We start from the raw sequence: 23,537 nt of genomic DNA, 5'->3' as shown, positions 1-23,537 counted from the left end.
GGAAAAATCCATTTGACTAATGATCTCAATTTTTTAAGTAGCAAATGAGTAACGTAACACTTGGGGGCTCTTATCAGCTTATGTTTATATATACTGTATTACATATTTTAAGTTAGGCCTACCATGAGGCTTATAGTTGTGTACTGGCTAATGATACCAAAGTTGCTTACAAAAAATGTGTCTTGGTCACATTAACTAAAATTGTTAAATCAAGCTCTTTACATGCCTTAAGTAAATCTTAGACAAATAAGCTATGTTAAGATCAGGCTGCATCCTTCTCTAAGTTACAATATTGCCTAAAATTGCTTTTTTTTCCCCAGATGGTGCATCCCCCAAGAGACTATTTATTTATTATTAGTCCCTATGGGTATTTGTCTTCATGAGTCTAAGTACTGTGTACATATGGGTGTCCATAGAGTGGCTAGACCAGGGTATCAAATCTAGAACTTGAGTTCCAGGTGGCTATGAGTCACCAGAAGTGGATAGTTGGAACCAAATCCAGGTCCTATGCAAGAACAGCCCTTAACCAATGAGCCATTTCTCCAGTCCCATAAGACTCCAGCTTACATATAGTTTTTTACTCCATTTTGAGGATGGAGGGTAACTGTGCACCCCAATGAACACATAAACAACCCCATCTGTCCAGTACTACCCATGTAGCACAGACTGATAACTGACTTATTCATGGGAGTAGAAAGGGCCATCCTATAAAATTATCATGGTGAATGAAGCCTGCAGGAGCACATGTAAATGTTATAATCATATTGGGAAAATCAGGTCCAAGAACTTACTGGACACACCAGACTCCCTCTCTTGGACCCCATACACTGGTAAACACCCTCCACTATGATGGCAGCAGTCCCACCAACCTGCCATCCTACATCCTCTATGTGAGTCAGGCCAACAGGCAGAGAATTCCCAACTGTCCTTGGGGAGTCTGCTCTGCTCAGTTGCAGCTGTTGACACTACCCAGCAGTCACCAGCTTCTCCTCCTACTCATTTTTTCAGACCCAAGGTACCCCACCCCCTTTTTTTGCTCTGCAGCTGAATTTAACTCTGCATCTTCCCTCTCAGCCCTGTGACCCACTACCTCAGCCTCTTTGTGGGTGGTTTGAGTTCTCAGTGTGGTATCTTGGCAATACAGACTATTTACATTTCTATCAACCTACTTCTTAAACCTCCAGAAACTCTTTATCCTTTTATAGCATAACCCACATGCTCACACAGAGAAAGAGACGTTTACTGTGTAATGAGTGATACAAGAGTTAATATTATTAATTACAATAGAAATAAAAGAACCCCTGTTCACCTCTGCCAGACTACCAAGGGAAAAATAGGAATATCTGGCAAACTGATGAAATCGAAACTCTTGTACTTGTGATTTTATTCTTATTTAATAAATTCTGACATTGTTTAAAGAGGCAAGTGCATCTATGCTTCTGACAGTGTATTTACAACAAGCTAAATTTGATAAAATAAAAATAAAAATTAAATTAAATTGCCCTTAAGACTTACTGGGGTTGAAGAGATGCTCAGTGGTTGAGCGCACTGGCTGCTCTCGCAGAGGATCCAGGTTTGATTTCTAATGTGCAAATGATAGCTTAAAACCATACACAACTTCAATATCGAGGGATGTGATGCCTTCTTCTGGCTTCTGTAGGCACACATGTGGTACACATACACACATGCAGGCAAAACACTCAGGACATAAAATAAAATTAAAAACAATATTTTTGAAACAGGATTTTCTGTGTGACAGTGCTGGCTTCCCCAGAACTTACTTTGTAAAGCAGGCTGGCCTCGAACTCACAGAGATCCTCCTGTTTCTGACTCCCAAGTGCTGGGATTAAAGGTGTGTGCCACAATACCAGACAAGAAAATAAAAGAAAAATTAAACACAACATATTTCACCTATGTGTATAATGATATGTCTTTTAGATATTTAGGATAAAAATGTATAATTCAATGTCCAGCTATTTCGGTTTCATGTGTTGTCTTAGTGTTTCTATTGCCATGAACAGACAGCATGACTGTGGCAAGTCTAATAAAGGAACGCATTTAATCGAGGCTGGCTTACAGTTACAGAGGTTTAGTCCATTATCATCATGGCAAAGAGCATGGTGGCACGTAGGCAGGCATGGTGGAGAAAAAGCCAAGATTCTACATCTGGACTGGCAGGCAGCAGGGAGAAAGAGAGAATGACACTAGGCCTGATTTGAGCATCTGAGATCTCAAAGCCCACCTCCAATGACACACTTCCTCCAACAAGGCTACAACTACTCCAATAAGGCCACACCCACTCCAACAAGGCCACAAATCCTAAGCCTTTCAAATAATGCTACTCCTGATGAGCCTATAGGGACCATTTCATTTAAACTACTACCTAGGTTTTCATCAAAATTGTAGGACTTCTAAAATTTATTCAGTTTTGAGAATAATTTTAACAGGTGTAGTGGTGCACACTTTTAATTACAGATTTAGGAGACAGAGGCATGCAGAAATCTAAGAGGCCAGTGTGGTCTACATACCGAGTTCCAAGCTAGCCAGGGCATTGTAGTAAAATTCTATCTTTAAAAAAAAGGATAATTTAAAATAATCATATTAATTATCATATTTTGATTATTATATGCATTATATTTAACATTATTATTGATTCCAAAAGTTTGGAAATTTAACTTATACAGGTTTTTAACTTATACAGGTTTTTACATTAGAAAGTAAGTGCTAGGTAGAAAATTTAATTAAAATATTTAATAAGAATACAAATTTTTGTGGTTGTGGGGTTCTTGTTGTTTTGAGACAGGGTCTCACTATGTAGCCCTAGCTGGCCTGGAACTCTATATGTAGACAAGGGTGCCCTCCAACTTACAAATTCACTGCATTTGAGTTTTCACACATGCTCCAGGGATGGAATGCAGGGTGTCAGACATGTGCAGCAAACACTCTTACCTTCTGAACCATCACCCTCATCCTGCTTAAAGTCATAATAAATTTTAGATTACTGAATCCTTGTTGAATATTTGCAAATATTTTTCCTAGTCTGTTTTTTCAGGGTCATTTACAAACCAAAAATGTTTAATCCTATGAGATGCACTGTATTCTCTTATGGACTGGGTTTTCTCTGTCCAAGTATACGAGCTCTTCTCTAAGATTTTTATTTCTGTATCTTATATTTAAATGCATGGTTAACTTTGAGGTTACTCTCACATAAGGCATAAAATTTGGCTGAGGTTCATTAGCCTGTGTTTGCCAAGTGAGCCTGGTACTTAGTGAAAGGCTATCCAGTTGCCACCCAATTCCCTTACTGCTTTGTCACAAATCAACAGCACTCATTGTGTGGCTTTGTTCCTGGGTTCTTAGTTTCAACTTATTCATCTTGCCTGGCCTTTGAAGGTTTTTGTAAATGGTCTTTATCAAGTTAACACTGTTCTCTTTTCCTGTGAACTAAGTAAATTCTAGTATGTTTTTGTTAGTTGAATGTTGGACTTTTATAAATACTTTCCTATATTGACTAACCCACAACACACACACACACACACACACACACACACACACACAGAGAGAGAGAGAGAGAGAGAGAGAGAGAGAGAGAGAGAGAGGCATGCAATCTTTCAAAGGAACTCAATGTCCATAATAATCACTATTTGGTGACTCCACAGACCCTAGTAGCCATAGTAGCTGCACTCTTTTGCTAAGCATAATATTTCCAAGGTGTGTGTACACCATAGCTTGTATGAGAGGATCTCATCCCTCTCTGTGGGCAATACTATTCTATTTCATCGATCACGGATGTAGGCATTGTTTTAAAACTGTTACTATGTGCATTCATATACATGTGTTGTTGACATGTTTTCAGTTCCCTGGGAATAGAACTGCTACTCAACAAGACACCTCTGTTTCTAAGTGAGGAACTGAGAACCATTTTATACAGTGGCTGAACCTGCACGCACTCACCAGAGGTGCTTGAGGGCTACTCACCAGTATCAACTTCCTCAAGGTTATACAGTGTTATCTCATTTTGGTTTTGATTTCAATTTTCATGATGAATGATATTAGTATTTCCATGTGTTTAGTGGACATCTATATATCCCACATTCTTTGTCCAATTTTATCTGAGTTTCATTGCTAAGTTATAAGAGTTCTTTACATATTCTGGATATAGTCCTTTATCACACCTATAATTTCCTTCTTTTCCTCCCTCTATTTTGAAGGCTGCTTTTTCACTTAAAACAAAGCAGATTTTAGGTCTCCATGTACTGGATAGGGACTAGAAGGCCATCTGCTTCAAGTTCAACTCTGTCATTATTAGCTCAATAGGGAAGTTCAAACATATCTTTTCCACTGGATGGTAATAGTGTCACCCCGTACCTTGGCTGTGGCAACCCTATCCTAGGAGAGGAACAGAGCATGGCTCTCCCAATGAGAGAGGCACAGAACAGCTCCTTGCTTAGTTCTACTGATCCTATCAGGCAAGAGAATGAGAGTACCATCTGCACACACTGAGGAAAGATCAGCCACCTTCCCCAGATCTAGCTCAAGGGAGAAGAGGAGGGCTGCTTGTCCCCAGTCAGTGGGATGGAGGATTGACTCTCTGCTAGACTCCATGGCCATCACAATGTGGGACCAGAGCACCAAAGCTCACATTCCAATGGCTTTCAGTCCAACATTAACATCTTGTGCATCCTCATGAAGACTCTGCATGTGCATGTGGAAAGAAGGCTTTTCAGGTGGTGTGTGACTGGCATTAGGGTGGGTACTGTCAAAAACATCTTATTGTGAAGCTATGTCCTTCCTTCTCTAACTAGAGGAAGCAGGATTTTAAATATCACCTTTCTGTGGTTTGTGAATATCTCAGGTTATTGACATCTGCAGAACTCTGAGACATACAGCAAGCAAATAGGAAACCCAGAGGAATTCCAGGTTATTCTTTGAGTCTGAGACCCCCAGGCTTCTTTTGCTACCATTCACAATCTTCTTTTACCTCTATGCTTTCATTTATGAGGGGGACTAGAAAAGAACAGGGTACTCCATCTTTGCCAGAAACTAAAGTTGTGTTCAGTATTTGCAACAGTAATTTATAACTAATTTTCTTGATGAACTATAACCTATCTGAAGGCACCAACTATGTTTTATCATCATTTTCTTCAGAGTATCAAAATGAAACAGGAATGATCCTATCATTGATAAAAGCACACAACCTATTGAGTAAATTACATGAGTTTCTATAACTGTACATAAAACCTTGATAATGTCTCTTTTCTTTCCCTTCATCCTATATACACTTCCTTAATATGCTATTTATCATATGCTGCTAAGTTGGCTGTTATAAACATGAAGGCTTTATTGCTAGCAGAAAACCTTCCTCTTGATAAGGAGTTTGTTATATCAGAGTCATGAATAAACTTTCATTAGACAGCAAAAGAGCAAACTGCCAGGGGTCTGAGTAGCAAATGTCTAATCGTTCCAGAGGGAGAAACCAAAGTTACATAAGCTAAAATGTTCCTTCCTAGCAACTAAGGAAGAAGCATAGCGTGAGCAAGATGTGGAATGATGACAGACTAAAAGTGCTGGACATAGAACAGGTAGCTACATAGGAAACTGAGATATGGATTTCTGTGTTCCTATTACTTACACTTCTTTGTTCATTTTTCTAATTTGTACTGTTAGGACCAAAAAATGTTTTCAACAAAATCATAGAAGAAAATTTTCCCAACCTAAAGAAATAGATACCTATAAATATACCAGAAGTTTATAGAACACCAATTAGAGTGGACCAAAAATGAAAATCCTCTCACCACTTAATAATCAAAACACAAAATCTATAGAACAAAGAAAGAGAGGAGAAAATGGTCAGGTAACATACAAAGGCAGACCTATTAAGAATTATACCTGACTTCTCAACAGAGACTCTAAAAGCTTAGAAGAGCCAGGATAAATATCTTGCAACCTCTAAAAAATGCCAACCTAGACTACTATACCCAGCAAAACTCTCCATTACCATAGGATAAAATAAAATATTTCAAAAAAAATCTGAATGTAAACAATATCTATCCATAAATCCAGCCCTACAAAAAACACTAGAAGGAAAGCTTCAAACCAAAGAGGATAACTTCATCCAAGAAAACACAGGAAATATGTAATTCCATACCAGCATAAACAAAGGAAGCACCAACACACCAACACACACACACACACACACACACCCCATACACACAAACACCATCAACATCAAAATAACAAAAATTAGCAATCATTGGTCATTAATATCTCTCAATATCAATGGACTCAATTCCCCAGTAAAAAGACACAGAATGGATACAAAAATAGGATCCATCATTCTGCTGCATATAAGAAGCACACCTCAGCCATAAAGATAAAAATTACCTCAAAGTTCAGAGCTGTAAAAAAAGTTTCCAAGCAAATAGAACCATGAAGCAAGCTGGAGTAGCCATTCTAATATCTTGTAAAATAGACCTTTGACCAAAATTAATCTACAGAGACAGGGAAGGAACACTTCTTACTCATCAAAGCAAAAATCTGCCAAAATGATATCTCAACTATGAACATCTGTGTGCCAAAGAGAAGGGTACAACATTTGTAAAAGAAGCATTGCTAAAGCTTAAATCACACATCAAATCACGCAAATTAGTAGTGGGAGACTTCAACACCTCATTCTCATCAATGGTCAGGACATCCAGACAAAAATTAAACAGAGAAATAATGAAACTAACAGTATGAATCAAATGGACCTAACCTAGCAGACGTTAGCTAATATTTTACTCAAACACCAAAGAATATATCTTCCTTTCAGCACCTCATGGATCCGTCTCCAAAACTGACCAAATAGTCTGTTACAAAGCAAGCCTCATCAGATACAAGAAAACTGAAATAATGCTTTGGATCTTATCAGACCATCATGGATTAAAGCTAGACTTCAACAACAACAAAAACTCCAGCAATCCTAGACACTCATGGAAACTGAACAACTCTCTACTCAATGATCTCTGTGTCAGAGAAGAAATCAAAAAGGAACTAAAGACTTTGTAGACTTCAATGAAAATGAAGGCACAGCATAGCCAAATTTATGGGATACAATGAAAACACTGCTTAGAGGAAAGTTCATAGCACTAAGTGACTCCACAAGTGACTAACTTGTGGCCACTAAGTGACACAAGTGAAGAAATTGGAAAGTTCTCATACTGGAAATTTAAAGTACACCTGAAAGCTATAGGAAAAGAAGAAGAGGAAAAGAAAGAGGAGGAGGAAGAAGAGGAGGAGGAGGAGGAAGAGGAGGAGGAGGAGGAGGAGGAGGAAGGGGGATACAGCAGCAAAAGCAACAGGAGCAGCAAGGACACCAAAGAGAACAGAAGGCAGAAAATAATCAAAATTAAGGCTGAAATCAGTATGTTAGAAATAAAAAACCAATACAGAAAATTAACAAAACCAAAAGCTGGTTCTTTGAGAAAATCAACAAGATAAACAATTAGCAAAATTAATTAAAAGACAACTAGACCATATCCAAATTAACAAAATATGAAATGAAAAGGGAGACAACAACAGATACTGCAGAAAGTCAAAAAGTCATTAGATATTACTACAAAAACCTGCACTCCACAAAACTGGAAAATCTTCTAATTTTTTAAACTGGGTCACGTAAAAATTTATTTTTAGTTTTTGAAAGAATTTCCATATTGATATCCTAAGTGGTTAAACCAATTTGCATCATCACCAATACTGAATGATTCCCTTTTTCATCAAACCTTTATTTGCCAGCATTTATTGCCAGTTCTGTTGTTGACCTTAGCCATTCAGACTGGGGTGAGATGAAATCTCAGAGTTACTTTAATTTTCATTTTCTCAATTATTAGGGTGAATACTTTTGAAGTATTTCTTAGCCATTTTTATTTCTTCTATTCAGAACTCTTTGTTTCTATCTTTAGCCCATTTTTCAATTGAATCATTTGTTTCCTAGGCCCTTTGTTTTATGAGTTCTTTGAATATTCTGGATTATAATCCTGGATCTGATGTACAGATGACAAAGATCCACTTCCATTCTGTGAGTTTCTTCTTTACATATTGGTTGTTTCTTCAGCTATACAGAATTTTTAAAGGTAAAACACCTAGACTATTTTAAAGATGCCAGTAGTAATAAAGGTCATAAATCCTAGTTTTTGTGTAAATTTAGGGACCCTAACTTAAAATTACTAAAACCACTTGGAAAAGGAAAAAGAAGGAGGTATAACTTAAGAAAAAAAGCAATAAAATAGAAGGACAGATATCAATAAGAGGTGCAAATTATATAAACTGAAATCATTACAATAAGTTGCTGTTGTAAGAATATGTACAGTATAGCAATACACGCCCTATTGTCTGGACACATTGCAATTCCTACCATCCATCCATCAACCCAGACAAGTGTCATTTAAAGTAGCTACAGTTTACAAAGGCAAGACCAAGTGTTCAAATACAGCTGTTAAGTTTAGATCCACTGAAAGCCAGGTAAACAAAACGGGAATTCAAGTTGGTCAAGAACTTTTGAACCTTTCTGATGTTCTTAATGAAATGGCTCATTTTCTAGACAGATACCACTTACCAGAGTTAAATCAAGATCAAGTAAACTATCTAAACACCCCTATTACCCCTAAAGAAATAGAAGCAGTCATTAAAAGTTCCCCACCCAGAAGAAGCCCTGGACCAGATAGTTTTCATGAAGAATTCTACCATACTTTCAAAGAACAGCTAATAACCAATATTCCTCAAACTATTTAACAAAACAGAAACATAAGGAACACTACCAAACTCATTCTATGAAGCCACAGTCATCCTGATACCTAAACCACACAAAGACTTAACAAAGAAAGAGAATTTTAGACCAATTTCTCTTATGAACATTGATGCAAAAATACTTAAAATACTCCTAAGACCAAATCTAGGAACACATCAGAAACATCATCCATCATGATCAAGAAGGCTTCATCCCAGGGATGCAGAGATGGTTCAATATATGAAAATCTATCAACAAAATCCACCATATAAATAAAATGAAAAAACATCACATGATCATCTCATTAGATGCTGAGAGATCTTTGATAAAATCCAACACCCCTTCATGATAAAGTTTTAGAGATATCAGGGATACAAGGGACGAACCTGAACATAAAAAAAGCAATATACAGCAAGCCAATGGCCAACATCAAACTAAATGGAGAGAAACTTAAAGCAATTCCACTAAAATCAGAGACAAGACAAGGCTGCCCACTCTCTCCCTATCTATTTACTATAGTACTTGAAGTTCTATCCAGAGAAATAAAACAACTAAAGGAGATCGAGGGGAGACAAATTAGAAAGGAAGAAGTCAAAGTATCAGTTGCAAATGATTATCTATCTATCTATCTATCTATCTATCTATCTATCTATCTATCTATCTATCTATCTACCTACCTATCTATCCCAAAAATTCAACCAGAGAACACTTACAGCTGATAAACACCTTCAACAAAGTGGCTAGATCCATAATTAACTCAAAAATAATAAACAGTCCTCCTTTATACAAATGATAAAAGGGCCAAGAAAGAAATTAGGGAAACAACACTGTGATGGTTTGCATGTTTGGCCCAGGGAGTGGCACTATTAGAAGGTGTGGCCTTGCTGGAGGAAGTGTGTCACTGTGGGGTGGGCTTGGAGACCCTCCTCCTAGCTGCCTGAGGATGCTCAGTCTGTTCCTGGCTTCCTTCAGGTGAAGATGTAGAACTCAACTCCTCCTGTACCATGCCTGCCTGGATGCTGCCATGCTCCCACCTTGATGATAATGGACTGAACCTCTGAACCTGTAAGCCAGCCCCAATTAAATGTTGTCCTTTATAAAACTTACATTGGTCATGGTGTCTGTTCACAGCAATAAGACTCTAACTAAGACAAACACCCTTTACAATAACCACGAATAATATAAAATATCTTGGTGTAACTCCAACCAAGCAAATGAAAGGTCTGTATGAAAAGAATTTCAAGTCACTAAAGAAAGGGACTGAAGATCTCAGAAGACGGAAAGACTTCCTGTGCTCACGGGTCAGTAGGATTAACATGATGAAGTGGCCATCATACCAAGAGCCACATACAGATCCAATGCAATCCCCATCAGGTTTCCAATATAATCCTTCACAGATCTTGAAATGAAATTCTCAACTTCATTTGGAAAAACAAAAAACCCAGGATAGCTAAAACAATCTTGAACAATAAAAGAACTTCTAGAGGGATTGACATCCCTTACAGGCTGTATGACAGGGCAATAGCAATAAAAACTGCGAGGTATTAGTATAGGAACAGATAAGCTGATCAATGGAATAGAATTGAAGACCCTGCAATAAACCCACACACCTATGGATGCTTGGTTTTTGACCAAGAAGCCAAAACCATACAATGGAACAAAAAAAGCATCTTCAACAAATGGTATTATTGGTCTAACTTGACATCTGCATGTAGACTCAAGTCCAAATAGATCAAAGACCTCAATGTAAAACAAGACACACCAAATCTAATGATTAGAAAGGGGGTAATAGCCTTGGTACAGGAGACAACTTCCTGAACAGAACACCAATCTTAAGATCAACAATTGACCTTTTCCGAGCAGCCGCCAAGATGGCCGAAGTGGAGCAGAAGAAGAAGCGAACCTTCCGCAAGTTCACCTACCGTGGCGTGGACCTCGACCAGCTGCTGGACATGTCCTGTGAGCAGCTGATGCAGTTGTACAGCGCCCGGCAGAGACGGCGCCTGAACCGAGGCCTGCGGAGGAAGCAGCACTCACTGCTCAAGCGCTTGAGGAAGGCCAAGAAGGAGGCGCCACCCATGGAGAAGCCGGAGGTCGTGAAGACCCACCTTAGGGACATGATCATTCTGCCCGAGATGGTCGGCAGCATGGTGGGCGTGTACAACGGCAAGACTTTCAACCAGGTGGAGATCAAACCCGAAATGATCGGCCACTACCTGGGTGAGTTCTCCATCACCTACAAGCCTGTGAAGCACGGCCGGCCCGGCATTGGCGCCACCCACTCCTCCCGATTTATCCCCCTCAAGTAGTGGGGACAATAAAGACTCGTTTTCAAAAAAAAAAAAAAAAGATCAACAATTGACAACAATCAACAATGGGACCTCATGAAACTGAAAAAGCATCTGTAAGGCAAAGGACACTGTCAATAGGACAAAACAGCAACCTGCAGATTGGGAAAAGATCTTCACCAACCCCACATCTGACAAAAGATTAATATCAAAAATTTATAAAGAACTCAAGAAGTTAGACACCAACACAAATAACAGAAATATCTATAAAAACACATAGAATTGATAAAACAAATTTGTTACATACACATATATAGTATATAAGTTGGCAAAATATGTGTTCTAATTTTCTTTTTCTTGATTTTGGCAAAGTATACATTATATATGTACACATACATACACATATGGTCAAAAATTTTAGTTACTGTATTCTACTACTGAACACAAGAACCTATTGTTTCTACTGTGTTTAAATAGTTATAAGGGCTGTAAAGAATATTAGCCAGCAAATGCTAGGTCAACAATCAAAATATTAAGTAGAAATGATGGTCACCTAGATTTGATCATTTTTCATTTGAGGCTTGATTGTGACTTCATTCTCTCCACCATATGTGTATGTATCTATGTACACATACACATATTTTCATATATGCATTATGTATGTCTATATAGTTAGTATTATGTGACAACTGAAATATTAGTTATAACTTGCCATAATGTTACATCATAAAAATGTTACATGATAAAAAATGAACCAATTACAAAAATTATAAAATGGGGTACAGAGCTAAAAAAAGAATTCTCAAGAGAGGAATCTCTCATGGCTGAGAAGCACGTAAAGAAATGTTCAAAGTGTTTGGTCATCAGGGAAACGCAAAGCAACACAACTCTAGGAGTCCATCTTACACGAGTCAGAACAGCTATGATAAAAACTCAAGAGATGTCCTGACAGTGAGGATGTGGGGCAAGGGGAACACTCTTCCACTGCCAGTGGGAGTGCAAATGTGTACAACCACTTTGGAAATCAATTTGGCGGTTTCTCAGAATACTGGAAATAGTTCTTCCTTAAGTCCCAGCTATTACACTCCTGGGCATATACCCAAAAATGCCCCATTATACCACAGGAACACTCGTTTCCACTATGTTCATAGCAGCTCTATTAGTAATACCAGAAACTGGAAACAACCTAGACGCCCCCTAACTGAAAAATGGATACAGAAAATGTGATACATCTACAAAGAACTCTAGAAAGCTGTCCTCTGAGAGGCTCCACCAGCAGCTGACTCAAAGGGATGCAGATACCGACATCTAAACATTGGATGGAGCTTGGGGACACTAAAGAAAGAGCTAGGGGAAGGAATGAAGGCCCTAAAAGGAATAGGAACTGTAGGTTGACGTCATTATGCAGGTGAAGGCAGACGAGATAAAATACAGGTTGTTATGACTATTTTTAAGGGATGGGTGTGTACAGAATTTTGTGCTATCTAGATGGGCAAATTATAGCCTATCAGTTGGATCAGAGGTTACTGTGTGGTGTGCTCTTTCAGGTGGGGATTTGAATTCAAGAGTGTATGGTGGCTGGCTACACCAGCCTGACACAAAATTGGGATGTGTATGTCTGGTGTGGTGGAAACCAGCCAAGAGAGCTGTGAGTGAACAGCTCACAGACCACCTGGGTCAGAGGGAGCCAGGGAGAGAAAGCACAGAGCTGGGAACCAGTCATGACAAGTGTGCCTTTTTAATTTTTACCACAGCAAGGCACAGGAAGACCAATAGAGTCAACTAATCTGGACCCTTGGATCTCTCAGAGACTGAATCACCAACCAAAGCGCATACACAGGCTGTACCACCACCGCCACCGCCACCACCACCACTCCCACCACCACCACCACCACCACCACTCCCACCACCACCACCACCACCACCACTCCCAACATCCCTAGCAAGTGTGCAGCTTGGTCTTCATATGGGTCCCAAATAACTAGAGCAGGGTTATCACCCAAACTGTTGCCTGTCAGTGGGATATGTTCTTCTAGCTGGGCTGCCTTGTTTGGCCTCAGTGTGAAAGGCTAGAGACTTGATGTTCCAGGGTTAGAGAATACCCAAGGGGAGCCTACACCCTCTCTGAAGAGAAGGGGGCATGGGGGTAGCATTGTGGAAAGGGGTTACTGGGAGGGAGAACAGTGATCAGGATGTAAAGTAAAAAATTTAAAAAGTACAGTTGAAAGACTTATGCTTCTCTATTTCCAAATTCAGCACAAGGTTACAGTAATCTAGGCAGCATGGCCACTAGCAGAAGCACAGATCTGAGAGTATATAATGTAAATAAAGCTACATTTATGATCGACTGATCTTCAGCAAGGGTGACAAGATAATCCAATCTGGGAAAATCATTTCAACAATAAGAACAAAGTATATTGGTGTAAATGTGTGCAAATTCTACAATGAAACCTATTACTCTGTTTACTAACTTTAAAATTAACCTGAAGGGGTTAGGGAGATGACTCTATTATGAAGCAAATATTAATATACATAAACACAAGGACCTGAGCTCTGGTGCCCAGTTCCCGGGTAAAAAGATAGAGACTGGATAATCTTTATTATTATAAATTTTATTATATATAATGTATAATTATTATAAATTATAACTTATAATGCCAGTACTGGAGAGGCAGAGACAGGAGGATTCCTAGAGTGCATTGGCCAGTCAGTCTAGCTGAGTTGGGAAGTTCCAGGTTCAGTGAAAGCTCTTACCTCAAAAAATAAGATGGAGTCAGCATGGCGGCACACACTCGGATGATCCCAGCACTCGGGAGACAGAGGCAGGGGGATCTCTGAGTTCAATGCCAGCTTGGCCTATAGAGTGAGTTCTAGAACAGTCAGGGCTCTACACAGAGAAAGCCTGTCTCAAAACACCAAACCAAGACAAAATAAAGTGGAGAGCACTGTGAAGAAATGTATCCCCCTTGTCCAATGTCTAGTGAAGAAGACACTTGATATCAACTTCTGACCTCCATACAAACATGCGTACACATGTTCATGTGCCCACATATTCACAAACACACACCATGTACACTCAAAATAACTAATCAAAATAAGAGCAACAGTCAGTGTTTTCCTGTGCTGAGATGACTAGAAATTGGATGCTTACCTTAAACCATTTACAAAAATCAACTAAGAACTTATCATAAGCATAAATTTAACAGTACTTCAAACCTCTTAGAGACTTCATGTACACTGTTGTCATCTCTTGGCCAACGATTACTGAAATAAGACATCAAAAGTATCAGCAATGTAAGAAAACAGGCTGGCAGCCATCAGACTTGGGAACGTCTCTTCTTTATTGCTGCTGACTGTGTTTTTGCCACTAGAAGTTAAGCCCAGGGTCCCACTGCTAGGTGAGCCCCGCTGTGTTACATCCCTAACTCTGGAACTCCCGTGCTTCTAGAGCACTACCAAGAGCATGGGACTGAAAGACCAAGGAAGTGCCCCTGGAATGCTAGCACCGGGAGTCCCATCTCTAAGACCAGCCTGGACTACACAGTGAGTGTACGGCCAGCCTTGGCGCAATAGCAAGAGCCTGTCTGGGATAAAAAGGGAGGGAGGGAGGGAAGAAGGGGAAGAGAGAGGGAAGGAGGAGGAGTGAAGGAAATCCAAGACAAACAAATGGGAGAAAATCTTCAACTTCTATATCCAATAAATGACTAGAATTTACAATATATAAACAACCCTTAAAAGAAACAATAAAAACAGAAACCAAGAAAGCAAGGAGAGGGCTCACATAGCTATTCCTTCACAGAAGAAATTTTAAATGGCCAAGATTCTCATAAAAATATGTTCGGTATCACTAGTCATCACAAAAATGACACTGCACACCGCGTGTGGTTATGTCATATGCACATGTAGCAAGTGCTGGTGAGGAGTGGAACAACCGAGACTGCCCTGCATTGTTTCTGGACCTGCAAAAATGGTGCAACTCTGAGGAAAACAGCTTGACTGAAAACCTAAGTACAGACTGACCGCATGACCCTGCAGTTCTGCAGTGAGCAGGAGCAGTATCTAAGAGGACTGAAGACACTTTTCCACAGAAAAAGCTGTACCTAAATACCCCATGATTCGTACTAGTGAAGGAGCAGCATCAGCTCCATGTTTACTAACTGATGAGCGGAATGCGTCACATGGCCACAATGTAATGCTATCCAGCACGGGGAGAGAGGAAGTTCTGATCAGTGCGACAAAACAGATGAAGCTTGGAAACACGTTAGAGAAAAGCTGCCTAGAAAACACAAAAGCCTGTTTTAGAACAGAGACATTGTAAAAACTGAATGTCCATTAGTGGTTGCTAGAAACAGGCAGGGGATGGTGGAGCATTACCGGAGATTTCTCTTGGGTGTGATGGAAATGTTATAGAACTAGACAGTGGTACTGATCCAGGGCTTGGTGACTATGAAAGATACAATGAACTAGCAACCTAAAAGGGTCAACTTCTTTGTGTATGATAATAATCTCACTATGGAAATCCTAAAGACTTGAGAACCTTAAAATCAGCTCTCTAGAGCCTCATTTGCTCCAAACCCTAAATCACTTCCATGAAATTATTTTTCATATCAGTATAAATTTCCAATTTTTAAGAATATGTACAATTAGTTATCTTACCCACACATTCATATTTCTGTACCATAAAAGGTAAGTTAACTGTCCTCTCTGCCAGTAGGCATTATCGCATCTACTTGTTGGCTGTTTGGTTTTTTTTTCCTAAGAGTCATGCTATTTCCCATGAGCTCATGAGCTGGCAAAGCACTAAAGACAGTGCACCAACTGAGAACGTGTAGTTGTAGACCCTGCTGAGGATGCATTAATTACTCACAGTGAGCTGGAACTGACATGAAAGGAATAATATTACAGGTAGTTTCAAATGACAGCTTCTTCCAGATGCCAAACAGTCTAATACTTCTTCCTTCTAGTTAAAGAAAGCCATATTCCAGGCAAACAAGCTCAGTGGTTTCAGATAACCCTGTACTTATCCCTGAACAAGATGGGAGGAAGGGACTGTGCTGCAGGAGTAACAAGAAGTCAATGTAATTTGCATATTACAACCTATGCCAAACTCACTTTCCTTGCTATGTATATATTCTAGCTGTTCAGCTCACTTTAGTAAATCTGAAGTATCTGCCCTGCCTGTTGCAATATTAAGAAGAATAAAAGGCTATTGCCTCCTGTGATTTTACTATTAGGGCAGGCTGAGCTGATGATGTAAGGAAGGCAAAAGAGCTGGCAGCAGCAGGATGACAGCATGTGGCTGTGAAGAAGCAGTGGATAACAGAGACTGTGGAAGTAATAGAGTGTGTGGAGGTTCAAAGAGCACATGGTCTCCTAAGGCCAAAGGACGTCTTTATTCACAGGCCAGCCCGTTATCCAGGGAACTCGCCCAAATCATGTAGCCACGAGCCTTACTGTTCTTGGCTTTTTATGCACAAAAACCATATCCTGGTTGACTCACTTCAATTAGCAAGAACAATTAGTAATGAGCAGAGCTACAGAAGCCAAAAATCAAGGTTAGTACATTTAGGGACTTTCCCAGAACTGTGAACTGTGATGGATGGGCTCTTGGTCTTTTTGGCACATGCTATAGTCTACATGCTCGGCTCTTAGATCAGAATGGTGCTGTGGTGCCTCTAACACGGTGTCAGTTGTGCTAAAGTCTGGGGGCCCATTACAAGAGGAGCCAAGATTTCAGATGGAAGAAAGTGGATATGAGATACTGCTGGTTCAAGTCACGAGGAGCTAACCTAGCTTGAAGACCAGGTCCCAGTGCCCAAGGCAACTACAACACTACCCACATTGGAAAGACCAAGGGTTCCAACACCAAGGCTCGACTGCTGTGATGTGCAGTTGTGCTGGAGCTAACAACTGCATATAGCTGAGAATTTTAACTAGTCACTGAGTGCTGGGCTGTTGGCTGTAGGACCAGAAAAGTAAGCCTCTAATCTGGGTACTTAGAACTATGAGTCTGTGTTCTAAGGTCTAAAGACATAAGTAAGTTCTGAGTTCTCAGATCTTGGAACTAAGAGCTCCCGAGTCTGTTGGCTCAGCCCATAAAGCTTCAGCATTCAAGGGCCCATGACTACCAACACTAGATGAACCGCTCCTCAACTACTTGACTATTCCATTTGGACAAAACCAAAGAAGACTAGCCAGATTAAAGGCAACAGAAAGGGTTAAACTGAGTAGTTCATCATTTTTACAAGTATATACAATGAAACACCAATCCCCTGAGATGATTCAGGAGAAAAGGTTCAGAGAAATCTTTTAACCCATTGTTTTCCAAAAGCACTGGCTGTCACACACTCTTTTTCCACGAACCCCATGGAAATCCCCAGGAACACAGGTATGACCTATGAAACCCTCTGAAACCCAAAGGAACACACGACCTATAACATCTTTTGGAAAATTCTAATCCCGTCAGAAAAGTCCACATTATAAAAGATAATGATTACTCCTATCTCTCCCAGTGCAGAGTCACCCAGGGGGTTATGGGAGGAGGCAGGACTGATTTCTAGTGTTCTTCTATGCTGCTATCCTGCTTTCCCTGAGGAGCCTTTTCTAAATGGCAGTTTAATCATATTGAACTTCCTGATAAACAGTAAGGTCATTAGTCATTTAATGGTGGTTGTGTTTGAAGGCTTTCCCACAAAGGCCTGACCTGAAAGAGGTTAGTATTCTATGACTCCCCCTTCAACTTGCTATTTCAAGGTTGGTTTTACCTGGAGTAAGAAGAGCATTTCCTTGGGAACTCTCCACCTTGAAGATATTTCAATATTTCTTACCACAAACCCCTTATGTGCTCAGTATTTTTAGCTCATTGTTTTCTATTTGGGCAGCTGAGAAGCTGCAGTTTGTAATTTTACCTCCAGCTTCATATTTCTTCTTAAAAGTGAATACAATGTCCTGTTTATAATAATAAAATCACTAGTTGGCAGAATGACATTAAATGGAAGAGAGTGAGAGACAGAGTGAGAGTGAGAGTGAGAGAGAGAGAAAGAGAGAGAGAGAAAAGAGAGAGAGAGAAAGAGAGAGAGAGAGAGAGAGAGAGAGAGAGAGAGAGAGAGAGAGAGAGAGAGAGAGAGAGAGAGAAAGCAATTGGAAAATTTAGAGCAAGCAATTTTAAGTGCCAAGTTTCACATTTGTAATGGTCTGGTGGAGGTCACCGGGTTCCCTTTTTATTGAGGATTGAATAGTAAAGAAATAGATATCACAAGCTCTCTTGTAAAAGCTATAGAAACTATCCCTGTTTCAATGAAGCTTATGGCTTTACCAAAAAGTGATGTGATTCAAATGTCTACAATAATACTAGCTATTGAAGAAACATAAAAATCAGGCTAACATGGTATTTTCCCCTCCAGTGTATTTAGGTATTTATTCTCTCCTTCAGTTGAACTTTTAAGCTTCAGTTTCCTATTCTAGTTCAGTAACAAAGGAAACAAAACAGTATGAATGAAGTGAGAAAAAAGTGCAGCCTGACTTGGAAATAACCCTGGGGTTTCTCGGTCTTCACATACAACCGAGTTTAAGCAGTCCCCCTGGCACAGTATTTTACTAGCCCCCAAATACTTGCAGGATTGGTGTTCTTTAACCTCAGGTGCCCTGCTAGAAAGAGCTACAATTCTAGGCCATGTAAGTGGGGATTCTCCAGAGATGGGAGCCAAATGTCTAAAAGGATGGTGAGTCCAATCCGAAGGGCCAGATCACCCCTGCAAGTTCACACCAGCCTTACTTCTTAAAAATTGCTAACCAACCATTTTTCTTTTCAAAATAAACACTATTTCTCTCAACTTCAGTTTGCAAAATATTACCCCAATTCCACTGGACTAAAAAACTGGAATTTTACTGACATAATTGGATTATGAGGTTTAAAGATTGATGGAACTTTTCTGTTCCAAATATAATTGTTAAATACCAAACCTAAACGGGTATGTAGAAGCTCTTACGTAGCTAGAGCCAGAGGAACACTACAGGCTCCAAGACAGGGCGACCTGGGGAGAGGGGAGCAAGAAGCTACAGATGGCTTCCAAGCGTTGTCAGAGGATCTCCCAGTCTGATGGTACACAGCCTTTCTGTAGAGATGACTTTGGTCCCTCCCGCTCCTAACTATTGCCTTGAGTCTTAGCTCTTAATTCTGCAACTGGAGACCTTAGTTTAACTGATGTGTTCACACCCATATTACAGCACCTGCCACTCTCTGCAGTGCTTAACCTCAATATGAGTCCAATTCTCTAAAGATAAAGGGCTAAACCTCAGTTGTCTTTGTATTTTCAGTGGCTAGTTCAATAATACACACACACACACACACACACACACACACACACACACACACGCATACATACATACACACATATGGTATTTTTGTTGTGTTGCATACACGTAAAATATATGTAAATGTTTAAAAAGACATAGAAGAGTGGCTTTGGGAGAATGTCTATTAATTTATTCAATGAATGAGACACTTTTCAGGACATACTAGAGCTCAATCTGAGTTCTTTGGTCAAATTCAAGAAAATGAACACTCACTGCTTTTTAAATGCCTTTGAAGATATGGAACTTTCGGAGAATTCATCCCACTATTATAAATACTTACCCTAATTACTTCCCTCCATTAAATATTAGGTATTTGACTATTGCTTTATATATTACACTCATGTCCTCTCACAAGAGACTGAGGGAGAAGGTTCATAGGGGCAGAAACCCACATTGATTTCTATTTGTTACTGTATTCCCAATGTCCAAGGATGGCATATCACAAATGTATGTTGGTTGATAAATTAAATAAACCTACTACATATCAGTCAACAAAAAGAAGCTCATCAGATCCAAACACATTAGCAGAGTCATAGGCTTTACTTTATACTACATTTTATTGGAAAAAATAAGAAACTCAACAGGACTACATAAATATATGAATTAACTACAATGCCCTCACTGTATTTATGGGTCAGTATAAGTGTCATGTGCAGATGAAAGAGTCAACATTCTAGAAAATGCATAACATGGGCTCTCTCATTTGTTCCTGGGTCAACTTAATCTATAGGTTTTTACCATGCCTGTTTGCGTGGACTTACAGATCTCATTTAATTTTAGCTAAATTAATCTTTATAACATAGGCGAGTCATTAAAATATACTGGAAAGATGCAGAGGCTTAAGATAACAGTAACTATTATACCAGTTATACTTATAACTGATGTTATATTAATAAATTTATATAATATATATATATATATATATATATATATATCTAACATCAGTGCTCCTAGAAACAGTAGCACCAAGAACACAGCAGATCTGGCACTTTTTCTCCTTGTAGGAACTCATTACAGCGTGAATGTGACTGCACAACATTGGCTGCCAAGAGCTTTGGGGTACTTACAAAAAATAAACACACTGTCTCTTCAGGGGAAGATAGACTTTTAACACTGAGGAAAAGAGGTTATTCAATTTGAAAACAAAATACTATATTTAGATTTAGATAAACATTCAAAAAACATTTTCTTTCCTTTTCTTCCCTTTTCTTTCTTTCTTTCTTTTTTTCTTTCTTTCTTTCTTTCTTTCTTTCTTTCTTTCTTTCTTTCTTTCTTTCTCTCTCTCTTTCTTTCTTTCATTTTTTTTTCCAGTACTAGGGTCAAACCAAAAGCCTCACACACACAGATCTTTTTAACAGATGTGCTGAAATGCTTCTCCTATCATATTATTTGGAGCCAAAAATTGTGTCTCTATACAAACTACTAAGTTGCTCACATGTACACACCCAAACTACATACAGAACTTTACAACTAGTTTTTATGATGTCACTGAAAGAGTTTGCTGTGGATTATAAACCTTTTTAAAAATGTCTAACGCTGGCTGTGATGGTGCCTATAACCCTAGCATTTGCAAGGCTGAGGCAGGAAGACTGCAGTTTAAGGACAGCCTAAGTTATATAGTAAGACCACGTTTCAACAAAGCAAAAAAAAAAAAAAAAAAAGCCAAAAGCTAATGATGCAGCTCTTTTTAACCAGTCCACAAGAGCTGACTGGTTTCAAATATGTGTGGCTCCTGTCTACAGGCATAACAGAGTACCAATTAGAGTGTCATGGACTGGTGCTTGCCCCTGGGATGGGTCTCAAGTTGGGCCAGTCATTGGTTGTCCATTCCCTCAGTCTCTGTCCCGTCTCTGTCCCATCTCTGTCCTTGTACATCTTGTCAACAGGACACATTTTGGGTTGAGGGTTTTGTGAGTGAGTTGGGAACCTTATCCCTCCACTAGGGACTCTGGCTTACTACAAAAGGTGGGCGCTTTGGGCTCCATATCCACCACTGCTAGGAGTCTCAGCTAGAGTTGCCCTCAGATAAATTTGGATATACTTGCTGAATAGAACCTAAAATATGAGTATTATGCTTTGGTAAACTCATTTCATATCTTTAAAAAGTTCTCTTATTTATTTTTAAAATAGGAACAAGGGTATAGAGTACTTGCTTATATCCCTGTGTGTGTGTGTGTGTGTGTGTGTGTGTGTGTGTGTATGTATGTATGTATGTATGTATGTATGTATGATGATCATTAAAATTAAGTTAAAATAGGCAGGACTAGGTTAGCGCCTCTCTCTCTCTCTCTCTCTCATCTATCTATCTATCTATCTATCTATCTATCTATCTATCTATCTATCTATCTATCTATGATGATCATTAAAATTAAGTACCAAAGTAGACAGGAGTAGTTCAGCATGGTGGTACATGTGTTCAGTTTTAACACTTGGGAGACAGAGGCAGGTGGGTTTTTGTGAGTTTCTTGTGCAACATAACATGTTCCGGGCCTGTCAGGGATACATATGAAGACCCTGTCTAAATAAATTAAGCATATAAGACTCATAATCAGATATTTAAATTTCCATGCTACAATTTGTTAAAGCAAAGTTTAAAAAGAACAATGGTACCCAGTTGAACTGTTTTCACCCAAAGTAAAATTACCAATATAAAGAAACATGTTTTCTTTAATATCTTTCAAAAGAAATATCAAAATATTTGAAATTTATTTAATTTTTATTTTTCTTCTTTTGGTTAGATTTATAATATAAATAACTGATTAGTAATGTGTTTTTTAAATAATTTTAAAAAGATGTACATTAATGGAAATGCATGTTTACCAATGTTTACAGATTAGTATTTTAGATATCAAGAAGCCATTTAAAATTTTAAATGTAAAAGGATAATTTATTTTGATCTGAATTTTAGAAACATAATCTTGGGACCGTAGATGAGAGTGAAAACATTGGGAAGCTAAAGGGGTTTTAAAACTCTACTACTTTAATGCAGAAGCATCTACAAAGGCCCTCTTCTTTCGGGTTCCTTCTCAGAGCACATGCTTAGACTTTAGCAGAAGCTTTCTGCAGGGCAAGGTCTATTCTGTAGCTCAGCCCAGAAAGCAACAAGGGCCAAACCAAAGGCCAGATGGAGCCATAAGAGGATAACTCAGTGCAACTCTGGCTCCTGAGGCCACTGAATGTTTAGTGATTTTCTGCAGATTATAACCAGGTCAGAGAAAAAATGAATATATCTGTCCTTTGACATTTGAATTTATGATTTCTTGAAGTTATTTTAAAGATTTTTAGCAATGGAGTGGTATGCTAAGTGAATAGTAGAATATTGCTGCCCTGAGCCAATTTCCTCCCACGTTAGTCATGTATGTGACCAGGCTGATTTACTTCCTTCCACCTGCTACACATACACACTTTTAATGTGCAGATATCAGCATGTGGTACACATGTTTGTGTGCACTTATATAGCTCTGGCTTACTGACTTCACAAAAATACAATGACAGTCACATGATCTCAAGTTTCTTCTCTCACTTAACAGTATTTGATGGTCTCCCCTCTAGGACAGAGATACGGATACAGTCCCTTTTTGCATAGCTGCAGGCAATGTTATCATGGGGATGGATAGATCATAGGTTATTAAGCCACTCCATTACTGATGGGCTCAGCAGTATCTAACAGCAGTGAAAATCTTGGCCCATCTTTGTACACTTCCCTCAGTAGGATATACTTCTGTAAGTAGATTTTGTGGGTAAAGAGTACATTTAAAACTGAATAAGCACTAAATTAGACTTCAAAAATAATGATTATCATTTGAATTTAATCATTTCTCATTAATTTTTCACTTTTGCCTGGTTCTAGTCTTTTTCCTACTTTTTAAATCCCTTGACAATTTCCTGAATGATACAATATTATCTTCATCGTACCCAGCCTCAAAGTCTGTGTTTTTGAGACAGGATTTTATTGTGCAGCCCAGCCTGATCTAGAACTCTGTGGAATAGCATGAATCTCCTGCCTCACTCTCCCAAATGCTGGGATTAAAAATCTGTGCCACCATATTTGACTTCATTAAAGTTTTTTATATAATCCTAAATTCAGTAAAAGATCTCAGTAAGCCTCTCAGTTGTACATGAGGCAACCA

General features: G+C 39.0%; 2 protein-coding genes across 5 annotated transcripts in view; one reads left to right on the top strand and one right to left on the bottom strand.

Annotated features, from left to right (window-relative positions):
• Positions 1-23,537, bottom strand: part of Dis3l2 (DIS3 like 3'-5' exoribonuclease 2) — a 350,417-nt gene that overhangs the window by 148,965 nt on the left and 177,915 nt on the right. The window lies entirely within an intron of this gene.
• On the top strand, positions 10,620-11,113 carry LOC116899597 (40S ribosomal protein S15-like). Its single transcript, XM_032901542.1, has one exon. The coding sequence runs from the start codon at positions 10,636-10,638 to the stop codon at positions 11,071-11,073; it is 438 nt and encodes a 145-aa protein (XP_032757433.1). The 5' UTR covers positions 10,620-10,635; the 3' UTR covers positions 11,074-11,113.

This window comes from Rattus rattus, chromosome 4, assembly GCF_011064425.1.
Source record: "Rattus rattus isolate New Zealand chromosome 4, Rrattus_CSIRO_v1, whole genome shotgun sequence".
In the NCBI taxonomy this organism is placed as follows: domain Eukaryota; kingdom Metazoa; phylum Chordata; class Mammalia; order Rodentia; family Muridae; genus Rattus; species Rattus rattus.
The sequence above is the reverse complement of the archived record's forward strand: the minus strand, read 5'-3'. Positions and strand labels throughout refer to the sequence as shown.